At 40.0% G+C, this 21,568-nt stretch overlaps 1 protein-coding gene across 7 annotated transcripts in view; it reads left to right on the top strand.

The window, feature by feature from the left end:
- The window catches only part of ulk4 (unc-51 like kinase 4), a 102,876-nt gene that overhangs the window by 30,176 nt on the left and 51,132 nt on the right, over positions 1-21,568 (top strand). For 6 of the 7 annotated variants that reach the window (XR_014923008.1, XR_014923007.1, XM_085473273.1 and 3 more), the window contains 4 exons: positions 2,952-3,035; positions 16,283-16,444; positions 17,074-17,259; positions 19,949-20,076. Coding sequence is in view for 5 of the 7 variants with exons in the window: in XM_085473273.1 (XP_085329399.1) it covers positions 2,952-3,035; positions 16,283-16,444; positions 17,074-17,259; positions 19,949-20,076 (560 nt within the window). In the remaining 2 variants the exon portion in view is untranslated. The remainder of the gene's footprint in view (positions 1-2,951; positions 3,036-16,282; positions 16,445-17,073; positions 17,260-19,948; positions 20,077-21,568) is intronic. The other variant, XM_085473276.1, reaches the window with a different exon arrangement.

The following is a 21,568-nucleotide window of genomic DNA, read 5'->3' as shown; positions in this document are numbered from 1 at the left end:
AAACCCTCCATGCATGGTCAGGAGCTTTCTTGTCTTTATGTCAGTGGCTTCTATCTCCTCCTTTGGCCAGCCTATTACCCCAGCAGGGTACCTGATCACGGGCAGGGCGTATGTGTTGATGGCCCGGATCTTGTTCTTACCATTCAGCTGACTCCTCAGGACTTGCCTGACCCTCTGCAGGTACTTGGTGGTTGCAGCCTTTCTAGCGGCCTCTTCATGGTTCCCATTTGCCTGCGGGATCCCCAGGTACTTGTAACTGTCCTCTATGTCTGCAATGTTGCCTTCTGGTAGTTCAATCCCCTCAGTTCTGACTACCCATCCGACTACACTTCTCCAGTCCGAACGACATTCCAATGTCATTGCTGTATAGCCTGGTAGTGTGGATCAGTGAATCGATGTCTCGTTCACTCTTGGCATACAGCTTGATGTCATCCATGTACAGGAGGTGGCTGACAACTGCTCCGTTCCGTAGTCGGTATCCGTAGCCAGTCTTGTTAATGATCTCACTGAGGGGGTTCAGGCCTATGCAGAACAGCAGTGGGGACAGAGCATCTCCTTGGTAGATCCCGCACTTGATGGTAACTTGTGCTATGGGCTTGGAGTTGGCCTCTAGTGTTGTACGCCACATCCCCATTGAGTTCCTGATGAAGGCTCTTAGGGTCCCATTGATCTTGTACAATTCTAGGCATTCCAGTATCCAGCTGTGGGGCATTGAGTCATAGGCCTTCTTGTAATCAATCCAGGCAGTGCACAGGTTGGTCAGTCTGGTCTTGCAGTCTCGGCTGATTGTTCTGTCTACCAGTAGCTGGTGTTTTGCACCTCTGGTATTCTTGCCAATTCCTTTCTGTGTCCCGCTCATGTATTGACCCTTGTGCCTGTTCATCTTAGCCGATATGATGCCTGACAGGAGCTTCCATGTAGTACTGAGGCAGGTTATTGGTCGGTAGTTGGAGGGGACCGGTCCCTTCTTGGGGTCCTTGGGGATCAGGACCGTCCGCCCTTCAGTTAGCCATTCCGGGTGTCTCTCGTTAACTAGCAGCTGGTTCATTTGTGCTGCCAGACGCTCGTGGAGTGCAGTCAGCTTCTTCAGCCAGTAGGCGTGAACCATGTCGGGCCCTGGTGCTGTCCAACTCTTCATACTGGAGACCCTTTCTTGGATATCTGCCACTGTGATGGTTACTGGACCCTGTTCAGGGAGGTCGCTGTGGTCTGCCCTCAGATCCACTAGCCACTGAGCATTGCCGTTATGGGTTGCATCCTTCTCCCATATGCTCTTCCAGTATTGCTCCGTCTCCAGCCTTGGTGGTGCTGTTCTCTTATTGTTCCCTTGCCACTGAGAGTACACCTTTGCTGGTTCTGTGGAGAACAGCTGGTTTATTCTCCTGCCTTCTATCTCTCTGGTGTACCTCCTCAAGCGGCTGGCCAAGGCTGTGAGTCTTTGCTTGGCAGTTTCCAAGGCCTCAGGTATGGACAGCTTGCTGTATTTCTTAGGCACCTTATTTGTCGCACCTTTCTGCAACTCTGTTAGTTGGCTAACCTCCCTCCGTGCTACTTTGATCTTGCCCTCTAGCCTCCTTCTCCATGGAGGGTACTGCCCCTTGTGGCTGTTCAACTTGTAGCCAAGCATCTCACTGATCACTGCTGCCGTATTGTAGATCAGCTTGTTAGTGTCGGTAATCGTATTTTTTTGGACTGTTTTTAGAGTCTCAAGGTTGGCGGTCTGATGATCTGATAGGTTTTCTGCTTAGTGTCAGCTACATTGCTTCCTGTGTTCTTGAGGCTAGATATACCCTTGAAAAAAAAAAACCACCATAAAAACCTATATCCTTATTGGGCTTTACAAGGATGAATTAACATATTATCAGACTGATTTTAAATAGTAAGTAAAATTGGGTGTTTTGTTGTCTCATGCTGTCAGCTAACAGTACACGACTGTCTTTAACACCTTAATGAATAGTTAAGTTAATTTAGCAGCATTAGTGAAAGCAAATGTCTTAATTACAAACAGTTCAGATGAAAATCCTTCATGGATCTGAGCTCTACCAGCCATGTGGACCCACTTTGTCTCTATAATGGCAGGAGAAACAGTTTGAGTAATGTGGAATGGCTCTGTAAGTGTCCCCTGGTAAAATGATCTTCTTTACTCTCCTGCAGCCCCAGTCAATGACAACGATTAGCTATAGCCTCCAGTGCTGACTTTATCCTCAAGGTTAGATGTAGCCTAGAGCCTATACAATTGCAATGGAACAGAGAATTGTTTGATAAAAAAAAAGTTGAATTATTGTTGAATTTATCTCAATTTTGTGGATTTTAAGACAGTTAGTAAGACAATATAAATGTAAAGCCTATTTTGTCAGGATAAGAAGTAAATGGTAAACATATGATCATGTGAATAACTGAAAATACAGTGGCAACATTTTGATGACTGAACATTCACAGGAAAAAATACCATACTAGATTTCCCAGATTAATATAAAATACATGATAATTTCAGGATTATTCAGAATTATGTGTGAGTTTATGGTTTGACAGAGCAACCAAAACCATCAGCCTAGTCCATAGGAAGTTGTAACACATTATTTCAACTATTTTTTGAAATGTCATTTACTACTAATACTAATAGATAACAGATTGTTTCTTAAATAGTCAATGAAAAAACACTATTTAAATACTCACATGTACCTTGTTCCTATATTTTTAAAATATTTTGATGGAAAAAGTCTTAATTTGAGTATTGCAAATGCAGTTAAGTAATAAAGATGCCCTGGCTCCTTTTGCACCCTTTTCTTACCCTTTCCTCAACTCCTCTCTGCTGCACTCCGCATCTCCTACACTCTGCCTTTCTCTGACTCCCACTCTACTCCTCCACTGCCCCCTCCTCCCTTTACTGTATCCCCTCCATCTCTCTTCTCTCACCCTTTCTCCCTCTCTTTTCTATGCCTCTCTATCAGGAGAAGAAGAGAGGCTCCCCAGAGGGACTGTGGTTCGTTCCCGCTGCCGCCTACACTGGCTTAATGAGGAGCCTGCGGGAAGGGGTGAGTGTCTCTGTGTATGTCTGCATGTGTCTGTTTGTCTGTGCCTGTGTAGCTGTGACTAAGTCTCTCTCACTGTGTGTGTGTGTGTGTGTGTGTGTGTGTGCGCAAGAGTGTGTGGCAGGGGATCCCTGTGAACTGTAATGATGAGGCAGCTGTGGGGGCCTAAAGCGTTGTTTGCCAGCTGCAAGTCAAGGGCATGCAGAGCAGTCACACACACACACACACACACACACACACACACACACACACACACACACACACACACACACACACACACGTGTGTGCATTCGCACTCTTACCTGCATCAAACACAACCCTTTACTGCTCAGCAGTCTGACCTCAGCAGCAATTAGGACCCTCCAGACACACATATACAGTAGATGGAGCAGAAACACAAGTAGAAATGTAGATACTTCTTTCCTTTTTGCAATTTTTTCTTTCACTTTTTTCTTTTTCTGTCTTATTTCATCCCTTTTTCTTACTTTGCCAGTTTAAATTACTGTTTTGTTTTGTTTTTAAAGTGAACTTATAAGACTGTAGTTGATTTAACACTAAAATAAAGATTAGAAATGGGCTTGTGCTTTTTGAAGCATGTCTATTAAGAAATTGCTCCCACATCACATAAAGAAATATACAGTGTTTTTCTTTCTAGTATTTTTACACGGTGACCTTTTCCCACGGATTAGGGACACATTTGGTAGACAGTGATATACAGTGAACAGGTAAAAGGAAAGAAGGAGATGGATGGATGTTGTTTTGTCTCTCAGGTGCAGAAAGGGTCTTGCTGTGGTGGCCCACTATAGCAGAATGAATATAGATGAAACCGGTCTGCACAGTTGTCAGCTAGTACCTACTGTTGCTTCATTACCACTGGGAGTGTAGGGGGGTAGATGAACAGAGAAGAGGTGCGTGTGCGTGTGTGTGTGTGTGTGACAGGAGCGAGGAGAGGGGTGTAGGGGAGGAGAGAGAAGGTTGACTTATTTATCATTATTGAGCTGAGAGAGTATGCTGATGGAAACACACACTACTCACACACAGCCTTAGGGACCAGACACTCATCCTAAGACCCAACCTGCCTCACTCTTTTTCCATCTCTCCCTCTCACACTCCATTTTCTCTCTCCTCCCAGTCTCCCTTTCCCTGACGAGCTGTTTTTCCAGTAGAATAATATTTGTCATCACGTTACAGAGCTGTCTATTTGGGCGAACTTTGTCTCATGGGTTTTACAATTATTGGAGAGATAGTGGTCACATTATATGGTTGGATGTTTGAGATACAAATCCTTGTTTGGGCACCTATGGGCAAAATACTTGTTTTGTTGCTTTATTTTCTTTTACTTGTTAAACAGTAAAACTTGATTAACAATTTCAGTGAAGCACTAAAACGTGTTGAATAGGTTGAGAACTGCCATGGGCTTTCTAAGCAATTGACTGAGGAGCTTTAAGTTAACTGATGTTTATAAATCAAGTTAAGGCTATATTAAAACACCTCCATATTATAATTTCCAAAATCTTTAATAAGGTCCTCTTAAGGAAAACTGTGAAAATGAAAAAAATTGCGGTTCATTGTGGTTGCAGTAAGCTTTAGCAGTATTTTTCCACCATGCAGAGATGATGCACCAAAAAAAGTCATTAGGAGGAAACTTTACCAAGTACCCCATCACAAATGTCATGATGAAGAATACAAAGCCACATCTGGTTTAGATGTTGCTTTAACTTCAGGTTGTGCACAGATGAAGTTTCTATCTTAGCTCTTTCTCTACAACTTCTAAAAGTAGGTTTAGAGAAAAAAAATGATGCAGAATTTGACCATGAGATTTAAAGCATCCTCCTTTTTGGGACAGTTAGTGGCATATGAAATATTGAATGGATATAGAAAACAGTTCCACTAAATATCAGAAGTTTTGGCTGCAATTGTACTCCAGTTAGTCACGTAAAGGCCTGGCAAAAACAACACAAATCTGACATGAACTGTTTAAATATAAGCAAACTAGAGATTTCTGAATGACCTTTGCAGTCTGTTTAACTATGGGAAGAGCTTAAGCCTGCCATGTGAACAAAATAAGCTAAAAATTGAAGTGTTTAATGGCTTAGCTGCGAGAAGGTTGATGGAGAGAGAGCTACAACAGGCTATTGAGTAAAGTTGAATTTTGCTTGACAGGGGTGACCTGTTAACCCATGATGAAATAGCCAAAAATAGAGAGTACACGCACCCCATATAAAAGAATGAGCTGCTCCCATGGCATCAGTGTTGTCTTAAATGTCAAAAAATGTGAATTTAGATCTAGACAGATGGTCTCTATTGATTTCTTTAAGGTTTATTGAATCCCTTACCCTAAGGAAAGCAAAGTGAAGACAATATGAGACTAGCTGACAATTCTGTCACATATAAGGCTAGATTTGGTCCAGTTTTTATATAAAAATATTGATCAGTATAGCTAATTCGTTTTTAGATGAAATATTTTTAGTAGCTAAGGCACAGAGCCAATTTGTTGGTTTTGTCAGTAGAGCGATATGGTGGAGGAAATGGGGACTGACAGAAATGAAGAAAGAAGGATCAGTGTAGTGGGGAAGGGGGTGGAGATGGCAGGGAGAAAGAGAGAAAGTTGTAGTTGGACAGGGGGAGTGGATGGCATGGAGTGAAAGGCAGGTTTCCAGGCCAGACTGAGCTACAGGAAATTATTTATGAGTCTGAACAAGATGATGCTTCAACTGCCTAAGATGAAAAGTGTATGTGTGAATATATGTGTGCGTGTGCGCGTGTGTGCAAAAAAAGTGATGTGTGAACAGTATTGCAGTGATAGAAGCCACGGGGCCAAACGCAGAACTCCCCCTTACACACATGGATCCTTACATACTTTGTACATACACACACAGCGGTGGTGGGCCTATTAATGATTTAACACTATCTTCCACAAAGGAGAGGAGACCAGAGGGGGATGTCGTGGGCCCTACCCTTTTGTCTAACATAGGATGACCATTGTATATGCATGAACACACACACACACCTAGCGTTAATGTTAGTAAATGTGTTATATAATAATGGATACTTACTCATCGTATTCTTCAGAATCCTTTTTTAGAATTAATCCCCATTTTTAATGAACAAAAAATGAAGAAAAATAGGCCAACATATGACGGAGTATAACTTAAGTTTATATTATCTTTACTTTTTTTCCCCTTTGTCTAAGAAAAACAATAATGTATAATCGAGCCTTTAACTCTTTTGGGGTAAAAAAAAAAAAAAGGTTTGAAATTTGGCACAGTGATTTAGGGCACTCCTTGCTAGCTTTACAATTAGATGGAAGGTTCCTGCCTGAGTAAAAGGATCCAGATGTATCTACCTGAAATTAAAAGCTTGCAATTAAAAAAAAGTAATGTATTTTTAATGACCAATAGTTCTGCCTTAAGCACAATTAGAAACAAACACAATCTGACTTTACTAACAACATACAGAGATGTACATCTCAGTCTTTGGATGAATACACTGAATAATTACTCAGATCTCAGTCTGGAAAATCGATCCCTCCATTTATCCATGCATCCATCCATTTTCTGCTACTGCTGCTAGTAGCTAGTAGTAGTAGTCGAGTCTACGAGGCGTAGTTTAAGCAGAGAAACCCAGATCTTCGTCTCTCCACCTGGGAACACTTTGAGGTTCCCAGGTCATCCAAGAGATGTTCTCCAGCATGTCCTGGTCTGCTCCAGTGCCTCCTGCTGACAGAACATGTCTGAAATTCTTCATCTCATTTCTTTGGTCAACACTCAGCACTTATAACTACTGAACATAGCTCAACTGATAAATGGACAGCTTTGATTTTACACTTGGGTCTCCCTTCACCATAACAGCCTGGCACAGTGTTGGTACTTAAGAAACTCAACAACCCTCCACTTAGGCTACTCAGTCTCAACTTGGATTGGTCACTCTGACTTGTCTTACTTTGCAAAAAATGAATAATCATCTTTTTCAGTAATTCTGTTGTTGATTTTAACTGTGAGCACATGCTTGCTTCGATATGTAGCATTTCCAGCTTTCTGAATCCTTATTATGCTTCTTCTAAGGCCCTGTCAGGTATGGCTCTTGAGAAGACTAGACTTTCACAAGACACACTGTAAGACTTTTTTTTAAAGTCTCCTTTAACTGGAGGATCTGACTTCAAGTAGCTTTGGGAGAAATCATTAGCATAGAGGTTCTTTTGCTTATCCCAGTCTGGACCAAGAGATTTCTATGTTGTTGCTGGGATGAAGCTCATGTGCCAAGTTGAGATGGTGTCTCACTGAATTGTAAAACTGCCAAGGAAATGTGCATCTTCATGTTTTTTTTTTTTGTTTTTTTTTGTTTTTTGTTTTTTTTGGGGGAAGGAAAGGAAACATTTTTGCTTCCTGTTTGACTGAAATCTCATGAAACTCACGATTGAAACTCACCACACCACAGTGGGTCTGATTGGTTTCGCTAATAGTTCTTTACATAATTATTAGGTAAAACATATGTTTGAGTTTTAGCAATGATGTACCGTTGGCTTCATTTGATCAAGTGGAGTTCAGAGCACTACTTCAGTTCATGCAATACTTAATTTTCTTTACAAAACCCCCCCAAAACTTTAATTAAATTAAATTATTTGCATGGTTATATTTATTTATTTATTTTCAAGTTTTGGCAAAATTGGCAGAGATACCCAGCCAGTCAAATTTGGCACAAAGCTGTGAGATGAGAAGTAGTATCTTCAAATTTCCTTTTGTTGACATAAAGGTGAAGAAAATTGTATGATTTGACCATTTGGAGGTGCTGCAACAAGCGTCCCCATAACATGCTTCCATCCAGGCTATTAACCGGATCAAGTTGCCTCAGTGACAGTGGCCTATTGAACCTCTTGCCCCCTCCTCAGTGCTTGCAGCTATATTTAATATGTACCGGTATGTTTTTCTTTTTTTTGTGACATATTGGTTTTCCCACCTAATCGGTCCTTTCCCACGTCTCTATTACTTGTGCATAAATTTTTTCTCCTGTCAGCTATTTTGTCCAAGTCAGCTTATAAGCCTTTGTTCCTCGATGTTTACCTGTTTGTCTACAAGCCTGTGTTTCTCTTTGGGGTGTTAGATGTGTAGTGTGCGAGGTCAGTAGACAATGTCTGCGTTGCTGCCATGGGGGCTTATTCAAAACCAGGTGCACTGGCTTCTAAAGGATTTTAAATGGAAAGAGAAACCACATGAAACGTGAAAAAGTGTGCTTAAACATGCACAAGATTTCAACTCAAGAAAGTGATTTAGTTTTTCTGATCTGCTTGTCTTTGTACTTCAGACTCAGCAGACAGGTGCAAACATGTTTGGATATAAATCTAATCCACTGATCAACATTTAAAGACAGGGTTTTATTGTTCAGTATCACCCCAGCCTTTGAACTCTTTCATTTGAATTTCTTGTTCTTTTTATTTTGCCAGGGGTTCAAAGCACATAAATCTTTCTGTGGAAAAAGGGAGATTTTTTTTAAAGTTTAAACTACTTGCCATAAAGCCAGTTAGTCATATTGATTTCTGATGAAACCGATTGTTTTTATTTTTGGTAATTCTGAGTTTAAACCTTACAAACTTAAATTCTTATGCTTTGCTTTCCTGTTGCTTGTGTTAGATCTGGCCAATGCACTCCTGGAAAGCTGAATTAATCATCTTAACATTTTGTTTCTTTTATTTTTACAGTTATTATACTGCTATTATACTACAGATCAAAAGAAAACCTTTGGTCTAGCTTTGTAAGTTTTACCCGAGATCATGAATCTATTTTCCCAATAAACTCTGTAACCTCTTCTAAGGTCAGAATCAATTGTATTTTAATCTGTCAATGATTTGGAATTTGTGAAATGTTTTATTCATTTTTGTGCATTTTTACTTTTGGGGGGACAGGACAGTACAGTAGACAAGAAAGGGGGAGAGAAAGTAGGGGGAATGACACACAGGAAATAGCCTGGGGCAGACTTGAACCTGGGCCTCAGCAGGTGAGCCTTATGCCCTCTGGCATGTGGTTCACCTGTTCAACCAGTAAGCTACACTTTTTAATTTAACAATAACTAACAATAACTTAAGCAATAGCCGATAATGCTAGAAATATAATTAATATTAGTACATGTTTTGGAATTCAAAGCCCTGTATCTCTGATTTAGTCCAACACAGCAAAAGAGGATACCAGAATATACCAAACACATCCCTGGTGTCTGTAAACTAGAACAAGCAAAGAGCATTGTCTTGTCTTGTCAGCTGAGGTCATGAAGTGAAATTGCAGTGCTGTCATTCCAATTACCAGTATAATGACTCTGGCAGTTGCAACTTGATTCTGAATTTTAATAGCTCATAGAATTATTGATAGAATGAGGCTTAGTATACCACATTTTCCCAACCTAATTATTTCATCAGTTCTTTAACTCAGAACCAAGAAGTTGACATTTTTCTTTTTGAGTGAAATACTATGGCACACACTAAATTGTAACATATGCCTTTAGTAGTCTACCTATAATTGCATCTGTGGTCTCATGTGTTAGAGCATGGCTAATAGTTGATCCCCAGCCCCTCCACATGCCAAACTGTTGTTGGGCAAGATGTCAAGGTGGGGGCTAAATCTATCTTGAGTGCTGCTGTGTGTCCAATGGTGATGCAAGTCATAGTTTGTTACTGACAGACAGTGTTAGGAAGGTTACTTTTAAAATGTATTCCATTACAGAATACAGAATACATGCCCCAAAATGTATTCTGTAACGTATTCCGTTACGTTACTCAATGACAGTAACGTATTCTGAATACTTTGGATTACTTAATATATTATCATGCTTTTTACAACAACGTGAATGTACTATTGCCGTGTGATTTATTACTATTACTGAAGGTCCGCGACTCCGAACTGTAGTAAAGGGACCTCTGACTAATACGGCGGGGTCCCTATCGGCTCGTAGCCGAAAAATAGCTTTACTTTGTTGTGTGGGTCAACTTTACTTGCGAGAGACAGAGAGAGGCGTTGAAAGACTGCTCCAACGGAACTTATTGTTTTCGGAGGAAAACACGAACACGGTGTACAGTCGAGTCTTAATAGCTTGGCTGCAGTGGTTATTATTATATTTACATGCTTCCAGCTCCCGTTTTTCCTCGATGACAACTCCTACCTTTCCACTCCCCTTTTTCTCCCTCCTCGCTCACAGACACATAATGTGTATGGCAGTCCATTCTCCCTGCAACACGGACTACACTGCCCATGATGCTACATTCTTCAGAGCTATGCTTGTAGCATTCTGCCTGTTAGCTTAGCACAACAACAACAACAACAACAACGAAAAGGCGCTCTCTCACCCAGGAAACACACAGTCGCAGAGAGAGAGAGAGAGCGTCGCCCTGTAACCATGGCAACCGTAGCGCTGCCGCCTGGAACAACAGAACGTAGCTGTCAAACAAAACCCAAACAGTCCTGACCCGCGACAAAATGAAACAGGAAAGTACCGCAGTGTAATCCATTTATTTCAACAAAGTAACTGTATTCTGAATACCACCTTTTTAAACGGTAACTGTAACGGAATACAGTTACTCATATTTTGTATTTTAAATACGTAACGGTGGTACATGTATTCTGTTACTCCCCAACACTGCTGACAGAATATATCTGAGGTTACGTTTACAAATATGGATTAGCTTTACCTCTCTGTCTTGGAGCTACATATACAGTTGATGTTCTTTGAACAGCAGTTACCGCTGGAAGAATAAACATTTTGTATCTTGGACATCAATACAAGCAGGCTTGATTGCATCTAAGCACAGTTTCTACAAATGCTGAGCTACTGTCTATTTGTAACTTCCAAATTCTCACCTTACTCTGCTGATCATTTATAAGTGTTACAATATTTGGCATCGCAAAATGCCTTAAGGGATTTTTTTCCCATTATTTTGTTTTTCTTTTAGGAGGCGTGATGCAAAAGTCATTTTAAATGGAGGGTGACGCCTCCTTTATATCTTCTGCTTGCCTCATGAAACTAAGTGGTGATGGGATGGTGATAAGTGGTGATATAGTTCCAGATTTTAAAATACATTAGGCTCGGCCATAGGTATAGCTCTGGTATATAGTTCTTACTCTACATTTGAAAAACAAATCCCTAGTATATCTTTTATTGTCTCACAAGTGGCAGCAGTAGCATTAAGGAGGGTGGATTACCTTGAAGAGTGCACAGTAAATTAACCCCCCACCAATATGCTGTCTGATCTTTGTGGAAGTCACAATTACAAAAGCAGTGTGATTACTCATTTAACATACAAAGCACTGTACTCCTCATGTCTTCACTGAACACATTGAGCTATTACTAACAGTACAGGCCTGAAAGGGGAAAATTAACTTTAGTCGGTGGTAGAACCTCCTTTAGCAGCAACAACCTCAATCAGACACTTCCTGTAGATATTTCCACAACAATGAGGAGGATCTTGGGGCCATTCCCATTACGGCCTGTCTTAGCTGAACAACCTTCATGTGCAGAAGATGTCAGTCAGTTAAAATCAGGGTACTGACTTTAGGTTAATGTCTAGTTGCATCATTTTGTTCTCACAATGCTCCATCCACCATGGTTCACAGTTGGGATGATATTTTGGTGATGGTGTGCGTCTCCTTTTTTTTTTCTTCTCCATACATGATGTTATACATTTTTGTCTCAGAGTATCAGCCTAGAGGTGTTTGGAAAAAAATGGAAAGCAGTGATTTGACAAACACTAGTTACTTTTGTGACTTTTTCTTATTTAAAACAATTTATTTATTTATTTATTTTGTTATAGGAGTTGGTGATATAGTCTTCTGATCTCATTTACCTAATTGAAACACCCAACTCTAAATAGCTTCTGGAGAAATTGTTTACAGAGTGGTTCATATTCCAGCCTGACCATCTTATGACTCCATATGTTCAAAGACATGACAAGTAAAAGTGTGTTTCTTTAGTTTAGTCTTGTTAATGCTTGTTAACCCTTCAAGCTCTTTTCTGAACAGTTTCCATCATATTACGGGCCTCTTTATACAGTGGGGCAAAAAAGTATTTAGTCAGCCACCGATTGTGCAAGTTCCCCCACCTAAAATGATGACAGAGGTTAGTAATTTGCACCAGAGGTACACTTCAACTGTGAGAGACAGAATGTGAAAAAAAATCCATGAATCCACATGGTAGGATTTGTAAAGAATTTATTCGTAAATCAGGGTGGAAAATAAGTATTTGGTCAATAACAAAAATACAACTCAATACTTTGTAACATAACCTTTGTTGGCAATAACAGAGGTCAAATGTTTACTATAGGTCTTTACCAGGTTTGCACACACAGTAGCTGGTATTTTGGCCCATTCCTCCATGCAGATCTTCTCGAGAGCAGTGATGTTTTGGGGCTGTCGCCGAGCAACACGGACTTTCAACTCCCGCCACAGATTTTCTATGGGGTTGAGGTCTGGAGACTGGCTAGGCCACTCCAGGACTTTCAAATGCTTCTTACGGAGCCACTCCTTTGTTGCCCGGGCGGTGTGTTTTGGATCATTGTCATGTTGGAAGACCCAGCCTCGTTTCATCTTCAAAGTTCTCACTGATGGAAGGAGGTTTTGGCTCAAAATCTCACGATACATGGCCCCATTCATTCTGTCCTTAACACGGATCAGTCGTCCTGTCCCCTTGGCAGAAAAACAGCCCCATAGCATGATGTTTCCACCCCCATGCTTCACAGTAGGTATGGTGTTCTTGGGATGCAACTCAGTATTCTTCGTCCTCCAAACACGACGAGTTGAGTTTATACCAAAAAGTTCTACTTTGGTTTCATCTGACCACATGACATTCTCCCAATCCTCTGCTGTATCATCCATGTGCTCTCTGGCAAACTTCAGATGGGCCTGGACATGCACTGGCTTCAGCAGCGGAACACGTCTGGCACTGCGGGATTTGATTCCCTGCCGTTGTAGTGTGTTACTGATGTTGACCTTTGTTACTTTGGTCCCAGCTCTCTGCAGGTCATTCACCAGGTCCCCCCGTGTGGTTCTGGGATCTTTGCTCACCGTTCTCATGATCATTTTGACCCCACGGGATGAGATCTTGCGTGGAGTCCCAGATCGAGGGAGATTATCAGTGGTCTTGTATGTCTTCCATTTTCTGATGATTGCTCCCACAGTAGATTTTTTTCACACCAAGCTGCTTGCCTATTGTAGATTCACTCTTCCCAGTCTGGTGCAGGTCTACAATACTTTTCCTGGTGTCCTTCGAAAGCTCTTTGGTCTTGGCCATGGCGGAGTTTGGAGTCTGACTGTTTGAGGCTGTGGACAGGTGTCTTTTATACAGATGATGAGTTCAAACAGGTGCCATTCATACAGGTAACGAGTGGGGGACAGAAAAGCTTCTTACAGAAGACGTTACAGGTCTGTGAGAGCCAGATATTTTCCTTGTTTGAGGTGACCAAATACTTATTTTCCACCCTGATTTACAAATAAATTCTTTACAAACTCGTCGTGTTTGGAGGACGAAGAATACTGAGTTGCATCCCAAGAACACCATACCTACTGTGAAGCATGGGGGTGGAAACATCATGCTATGGGGCTGTTTTTCTGCCAAGGGGACAGGACGACTGATCCGTGTTAAGGACAGAATGAATGGGGCCATGTATCGTGAGATTTTGAGCCAAAACCTCCTTCCATCAGTGAGAACTTTGAAGATGAAACGAGGCTGGGTCTTCCAACATGACAATGATCCAAAACACACCGCCCGGGCAACAAAGGAGTGGCTCCGTAAGAAGCATTTGAAAGTCCTGGAGTGGCCTAGCCAGTCTCCAGACCTCAACCCCATAGAAAATCTGTGGCGGGAGTTGAAAGTCCGTGTTGCTCGGCGACAGCCCCAAAACATCACTGCTCTCGAGAAGATCTGCATGGAGGAATGGGCCAAAATACCAGCTACTGTGTGTGCAAACCTGGTAAAGACCTATAGTAAACGTTTGACCTCTGTTATTGCCAACAAAGGTTATGTTACAAAGTATTGAGTTGTATTTTTGTTATTGACCAAATACTTATTTTCCACCCTGATTTACGAATAAATTCTTTACAAATCCTACCATGTGGATTCATGGATTTTTTTTTCACATTCTGTCTCTCACAGTTGAAGTGTACCTCTGGTGCAAATTACTGACCTCTGTCATCATTTTAGGTGGGGGAACTTGCACAATCGGTGGCTGACTAAATACTTTTTTGCCCCACTGTAGAACAAAATGAGCAAAAATATTTTTATTGGTCATATACCCAGATTATTGTAAAAAAAATTGTAAAAATGTTACTTACTAATTTATTTGAGCTTATCTTTCTGGGAATGTAAAGTCTAACTAGAGCTATAAGGATAATATAATGAGAGTACTTATACTGGGAGACATTATAGTGCGAATGACTTACTCTTTTCTCTTTCTGCTGTATTTCTCTCTGCATCATAATGATGGAATTTCTTGCATTAGCAACTTGTTTCTTACCACATATAAGGATATCTCTCTCACTCTATCTCTCTCACTCTTTGTCTTTAACACCCCTCCTCTTCTCTGTGTAGTTCTTGGCAGGGCTACAGTCTATTAAACACACAGACAGTGGGTGCTCCCCCGTGGGCTCATTAGTGAGCTGGCCCACACGGCCTGGGGAATGCTGGAACAGACCATTCTACTGGTTCCCGGAGGGGTGCCAGAGGATTCATTATGTCGTTGTTCAACATAGTCTCTTGGTGGTGAATAGTGCAATGTGATGTTCTATATTGGATTAATAGGTCATCTATTTAAGATATTAGTCTTGATTTTGTTTCCATATACTTGTTGTATGTTGTATGTGATGTATGACATGAAATAACCAAGGCTTGCAGCCTGATCACAGATGCTTTCTTCAATGTCACAGGTAAATGTGTCCACGAGACAGCAAACTTTTTAACACCTAAAATTACATTTTGCCATTTTGTGATGAACAGAAGCCAAATGATTTATCCTTTTTTTCAAGAGAGGATTAATACAAAATGTTGTTATTGTATTTTGGGACCAAAGGATATTCTTTGACACAGTCAGAGCACATTATGTAAAAACTTGCTTCAACTTAGGTCTAATGTGAACATCATTTCAAACTGACATGATATGAGTTCAGTTGTTTTTGAGGGAAAAAAATATTTTTTGTATCCAGTATCACTGTTATTGTTTCGACTTTGTCTTAAGTATCGCATTATTTATACTTACTTTATAAACAAAAGTGTTGACTTTGTGAACTGTACAACAGCTTTTAAGTATAAACTGATGTGTTTTTCAGAATTAACATAATACATTTCCAGAGTGAAATAAATGTTTCAGCTGTTCATATGAGCCTTTACCACAAAATATTATTAGCTGTTTTTGTATGAATAGGCTCTATCGTATCCCATATCTAGGGAGATTGCGTGTAAATGATGTAACACAGTGAAACACAATAATAACTTGACAGAGGCAATCACTTCTGTTCTACTTCCTGGCTTTCTCCACAATGACATTCCTGGAAAACTAATTTCCTCAGCGACAGACATTTCATTAGCCCATTGTCTGAACACTGACAACTATTCTCTACTGAAGCAAAGGTGTGTGGGCACATACAGTATACACATCGAATATGCACACAAACACGTTAATACACAAGTTCACTCATACATACGCACAACTTCGGTCTCCGTTTTGTACTGAGATGTCACTGAGAGCTAATCTAATTGTCAGTTTGTGATTTTATTACTTTTTTTGTACATCGTGGCCACATTTTTCAGTAATCGGGTTTTGGGTGTTGAATTTAACAATCAACCAGAAAATGCTGAACCCTTATCATTATAATATACTCTGCTATTAAGATGCACACCAGTATGAAAGCTTAGCTTTACACATGTGTGACCTTTACACATGTGTGACCTTCACCAGTTGATTGTGCTGGCACACAAATTGCTTCTAGCACAGGCAGTAGTAAAACAACTTTTTCTTTCTGTATTGTCTCTGTTTATGTTTCTAAGTGTTTCTGCTTGGTATTCTTTGTCTTTGCTGAAGGACAACTGTTGAGGTTTTTGTCACTAGCCTGTTATTATAAGTGTAGTTGGTAGTGTAGTCAGTGCCACCTTAATTTGATCATTTTACTATATGCTACATACTTAAATTATACATTACCTCGTCTAGTCCCAGTGCGGTTAGCTGATCTCTATGTCAGAGCTGATATACATGATTTAGAAATACATTTATGTTTGTCTTTCAGGATGACACTACAGTTCATCATATGGCAGCAAAAGCAATAGAGAACATATCAACAGTGCTGTCTGGTCCCTCCCATCACCTGGTCACCACAGAGATAGGCGCCGCCCTGTGGTACCTGTTCACTCACTCCACTGTGGAGGCTGTCAGAGTCACTGCTATTTCTGTAAGCTCACATATATAAAGATATATCATAGATGTACAGCTAACTTTGTAAGAGCTATAAAGATATAGTAAAAAAAAAAAGTGATTAATACTAGTTGACTTTGAATAATTCAAGCTGATTTCACAAACTTATTTGCACCAGCTGTATATATTACACAAAGTTAAAGCAGCCAAATGTGCTTGACTGACTGAATTTCTTGTATTGCTGTTATAGTCTGCTAAAAAATAATTAATTCTGATGCGATTCTCCTAGTGAACCACAAGTAATGAATATCAACTACTTTATTATGATGCGTCACAAACCACATACTTTCTGAAACTATACCAACTTTCTCTACCCACTTTATTATGATGGACTGTGTATTAATTCAGGCCATGTTAAGCATTAGATATCCCACATCACCCACTGTCAGGCTTTGAACCATATTAATGTTTTTCTTAATGACACAGTCATTTGTTATTCCATAATATGCATCACTGGACACTTGTTCCTTCACTAATGGCAAGGAATTTCAGTGCTATGTTACAGAGGAGCGTACATTATCTCTCCGTGTGTGTGTGTGCGTGCGTGTGTGTGTGTGTGTGTGTGTGTGTGTGTGTGTGTGTGTGTATCTTTTTCTGTTTTTCCAGTCTCTTTCTAGGCTTACCCGGGTGGTCCCAGCAATCTTCCTATCAGTAATTGACACCTGTGGTCCAGCAGCCATCTTGGAGGGCATAGGGGGTGCAGGAGCCCGGGTCCAGCAGCACCTGCTCACTGCTGTGGCCGCTGCCTTGCTCACCTCATGCACTCAAACACACCGTGTAACACAGAACAGGGTATGTGTATCACTTGTGTAACACGTCCGGCTACACGTACAAACCACAGCATTAGGCACACCGGTTAACGGCTTCTTAACACAAATATTTAATTTGATAGTCACATGGCAACACGTCTGTACAGTTAGGCATGTAAACCTATAAAAATATGAACAGCACGGTGAAGGTCCTGGGTTCATCTCCAACATCTGGATGGGGCCTTTCTGTGTGGAATTTTCATGTTTTCCCTGGGTGAATGATTTGCAAATCTCATAAAGTTGTATTTTATTGAGAATAAAACAAAGAAGACTTATTAACTGTTTAATCTGAGAACACACCACACCACAGAACAGTTTGCCTCAGTCCATTTTAAATGAGCTTTGGCTCACAGAAGGTGGTGGATCATGTTCACTGCTTCTTTGCATGACAGAGCTTTAACCTGCACTTGTTGATGACACAGTGAACTGTGGTTCTGGAAGTGTTCCTGAGACCATGCAGTTATTTCCATGAGAGAGAACTGTATTGGGCATGAAGAGCACCATCCAATATTGATTTTCAGCCTTGTCTCTTAGACATAGAGATTTTTTCCAATTCTCAGAAGCCTTTGATGATATTATGTACTGGAGTTGATGAGCTAATCACAATATTTGGAATTGTACAACTTGTGGAACATTTTCAGAATAATTTTCCACAATTTGTAGATCCAGTGTTTTGAGTAGAGTAAAGTAGGAATTTGGCGTAAACAATGTGAAAGAATGTTTTTTGGTGTAATGGTGTAGAGCGTATTTTCTTGGCTCACTATATAAACTCTATATAAATCAGTGCCACAAACAATGAAAGCATTTCTGAATGTAAGAATGTGTCTAACCTATTATTAGCGAGGTGTACCTAATAAAGTATTGGGTGAGTGTATATTTTAATGTATAGCAACAAAAAAAGTGTGTCTCAGAAACCTAGACACAAACAACCATTGTGGTAAAATTGCTAGAGCATTATTTGACAGATGATTTGGTGGTAACATCACTACAAGGAAAGCGTTGATTTTTAGTTCATGTGAGGAATGTCTCTAATTAGAGAGTTTTACACAGTGGCTGAGGGATACAAACACTCCTGGATAACTACACAACAACACCAAGAACAAACGAAACTGGACTTCTCAGATTCCTAACGTCTTCACGCTGTTTTTACCACTCTCTTTCTCTCTTCCACACAGTTCATGAACTGATGCTGAACTGTTCATGAACTAATTTGTCAGGAATTGCTTATTTAATTTTTCATAAGACAGTCCATCAAGTGTGTATGTGATGTGCTAATCTTGGTAAGGCAGAGGAGCTGAAATTGATTTGAAGGTTTTAACTTGAAGTCTAGCATTGGTAATTGACTCTGAACTGAATTTATTTGCATTGAGTATTTCCAATTTAACACCAGAATACAAACTTAGTACTTCAGCTCTGCTCTAATTATACAATGATATGCATTCACCCTCCAATCCCCTCCCCCCCACACTTTCCCTTGGCACAAGGACAGACAGACCAAGAGTTTGTTTACACAGAACTCTGTTAGTGTGTGTGTGTATGTGTACATGCATGTGAGTGAGTGACTGTGTGTGTGTGTGTACACTCAAGCAGAAGCGTTAATTTGTTGAGTGTGTCAGTATCTAGGCTAATTGGCTGAATGAACATGCTGTAGCCTTCTACTTCAGCAAAGCATTATGGGTAGTGGGGTGGGACTTATCAGCAAGGCACACACTACTGGGCTTTTGAAATTAATTAACTTAGTGTGTAACTCCATAAACACACATGTATACACATGCTTTCTCATTGCTGAGACACACACACACACGCACACACACACACACATTCAGTGGTGCTGGTGATTATGATAATGGTAATGAAGGGTGGTCAGTCAAAATGTTTTCCAACCAGTTACTGCTGCTGAGTGAATAGTTGTTGTAGCTGTAGGCATGCGAGTTTGTGTATGTGTGTCTAGTCTGGGCTGATTAATTTTTAGCTTGTTATACGTACATTTTCGGAAAAAAAAATTTAAGAAATGAACATGTTATTAGTTTGGATATTTTTCTCTTTTCTGTTGATTTCTGTTTCTTGTGATAAGGTGATATTAGGACAGCAAAGTACTTTTTTCTCTTTAAACTTTAAATTTACCAGAGTACTTATTATGTTACCAAATTAACATTTTCAATTTCAATTTGTTCTTAGCAATATTAAAATCTGTAAACTTTTTGACTATATATGATTTTGTCTTAATTACAAAGCTTAGTTTTGTTTTGGTTTGAGGGGGTTTTGGCAGCAGCAGAATAATTAGCAGTTGCACACCACCAAAAACACCTGTCAACTTGAAGTATTGGTTTTACAGTGAGTCTGTTTGTGTGTGGCAGAATGTGGTCCTTTTGACATCTTCTGTAGTAACACAGTACTTTGTCTGCTGTTAATTTGTCTCTGTGTGTGTAGCTTCAGAATGAGCATTAATTGAAGTAAAAAAACCAGACAAAAATTGTTGCGTTCAGCTTTTTTTTGTTTCTTTACATCTTACAGAGCATCTGATCTTTTTTGGAAACCTGGTTGCAATTCATAGAATAGTAGATGTGTCCAGGACCACATTTTCCCATAATCCTACACAAACACACAATACTAGCTATGTTGCCAGAGGATGTAATCTGTTTGAGGAATAATTTTAATTTCCTTGCTTTTAGGATTTGGTTTTGAAAGTGCTGCGTTGTCTAGAGAGTCCGTCTACGATAACAAGAGCCAAAGCATTACTACTGCTTCTTCTGCTCATACAAGACAACAGACACACACTGCTTTACTGCTGTCAAAACAGGTAAATAAACATACAGTACACATCCACATGCCAACAGTGTACACACATACCAACAATATGTACTCGTGTAAAAACAGGTAATCATAATATACATATTGTTTTATCTGACCATGTGAGCAACCACTACAAAGTATGATGTGTGTGGTTGAATCTCATGAGTCAGGTCTTTATAAACAGCTCTATGAGCCACATTGCTAGATGAAACAATTAGAAAGTAATGTGTGTGACCTTCCCAGTAGTAGCTTTGAAAAAGACGTTAACTAGATGCAATCATGGTGCAATTTTGAATAATAATTCAGTTTTGTCAATTAAAGAATGATTGTTTATAATGAATTGTATTGCAACACACTAATAACACATTAATCTTGTTTCGGGTAGTGAGATTGCTTTCTTAACTTACCACATTTCACTGTGCACCCTGCAACTGTCTAACTGTACTGAGATTCAGACCAGTGAAACTCATACTTAACTCCTCTCAGTCTGTCAGACCACTGGCTAATTAGTTTCTCTGGAATGTAGTTGCCAGTGTTCACACATAGGCTGAGCTGTCAGAGAACAAACAAGTAGCATTTGTGAAATCCATTTCAGGGTGGGATTGCCCTTTAATTATTTAGCTGTAGCTTTCAGTATGAGAGTGTGTTCTCATACCGATCCTCACCACAGCTAAAACGAAATTCCCTTTTCAGTATACTTTGTGGGTTGGCAAATACAAGATTGTGTTTTGGTTTTGCAATGTAATAATGTTCACTTGGAAGAAACTATTGTATGTACAACAGTTAGCTTAACACCTATTTAAGTAGATAGACTATGTATTACTCCAGCCAAGTTGGTTCCAATGTTATAACAGCTGGCTGACTGCACAGGAAGCAAAATGGTACATGCCACAGAATTTGTTTCAGTTTTAGAGCATTTCATGTTTTCTAGGCAATAAACTCAATTCAAGGTCCACAAAAAACTTTCTTTTTTTTTTTTTTGCATCTTCAAGAGACTTCAGACCACATAATAAGTTTCAGGCTGACTGACAGATGTGATAGACCCCTCCTAAATATATTGCCCTTCACCAGCAGATCATATCATGAATACATTTACATCATACATTTTCTAAATGCTCGATTTGTGTTTGCCTAAAAAGAAAAGATGGATTCAGTGTGGTGGGCCAGAGGTTTGTTTCACAAAAATGCCTAACCAGTCATTGTTAACTCCCCTGGTGTTGTCTTCATTTTACCTTTCTCCTCCACTCCACCTCTCTCCAGATGTGCTGAAACTGCCAGCGAAATGCAGTATAGACTATCATAAGCACATTAAGTGCACATAAATCAGGCAAGTTTGCTAATATATTCTGTTTTTCCTCCTTTGGTTGCTGTAGAGCAGGGGTGTCAAACTCAAATACACAGTGGGCCAAAATTCAAAACTGGATCAAAGTCGCGGGCTAACGTTAATATTTATTGAAATATATTTATTCCTCCAGATATAAGAATGAATCTTTTCTTAT

This window comes from Copadichromis virginalis, linkage group LG11 (assembly GCF_057382275.1).
Source record: "Copadichromis virginalis isolate Kocher_CV1m ecotype Utaka linkage group LG11, C_Virginalis_male_GT1.1, whole genome shotgun sequence".
NCBI classification, from domain to species: Eukaryota; Metazoa; Chordata; class Actinopteri; order Cichliformes; family Cichlidae; genus Copadichromis; species Copadichromis virginalis.
The sequence above is the reverse complement of the archived record's forward strand: the minus strand, read 5'-3'. Positions and strand labels throughout refer to the sequence as shown.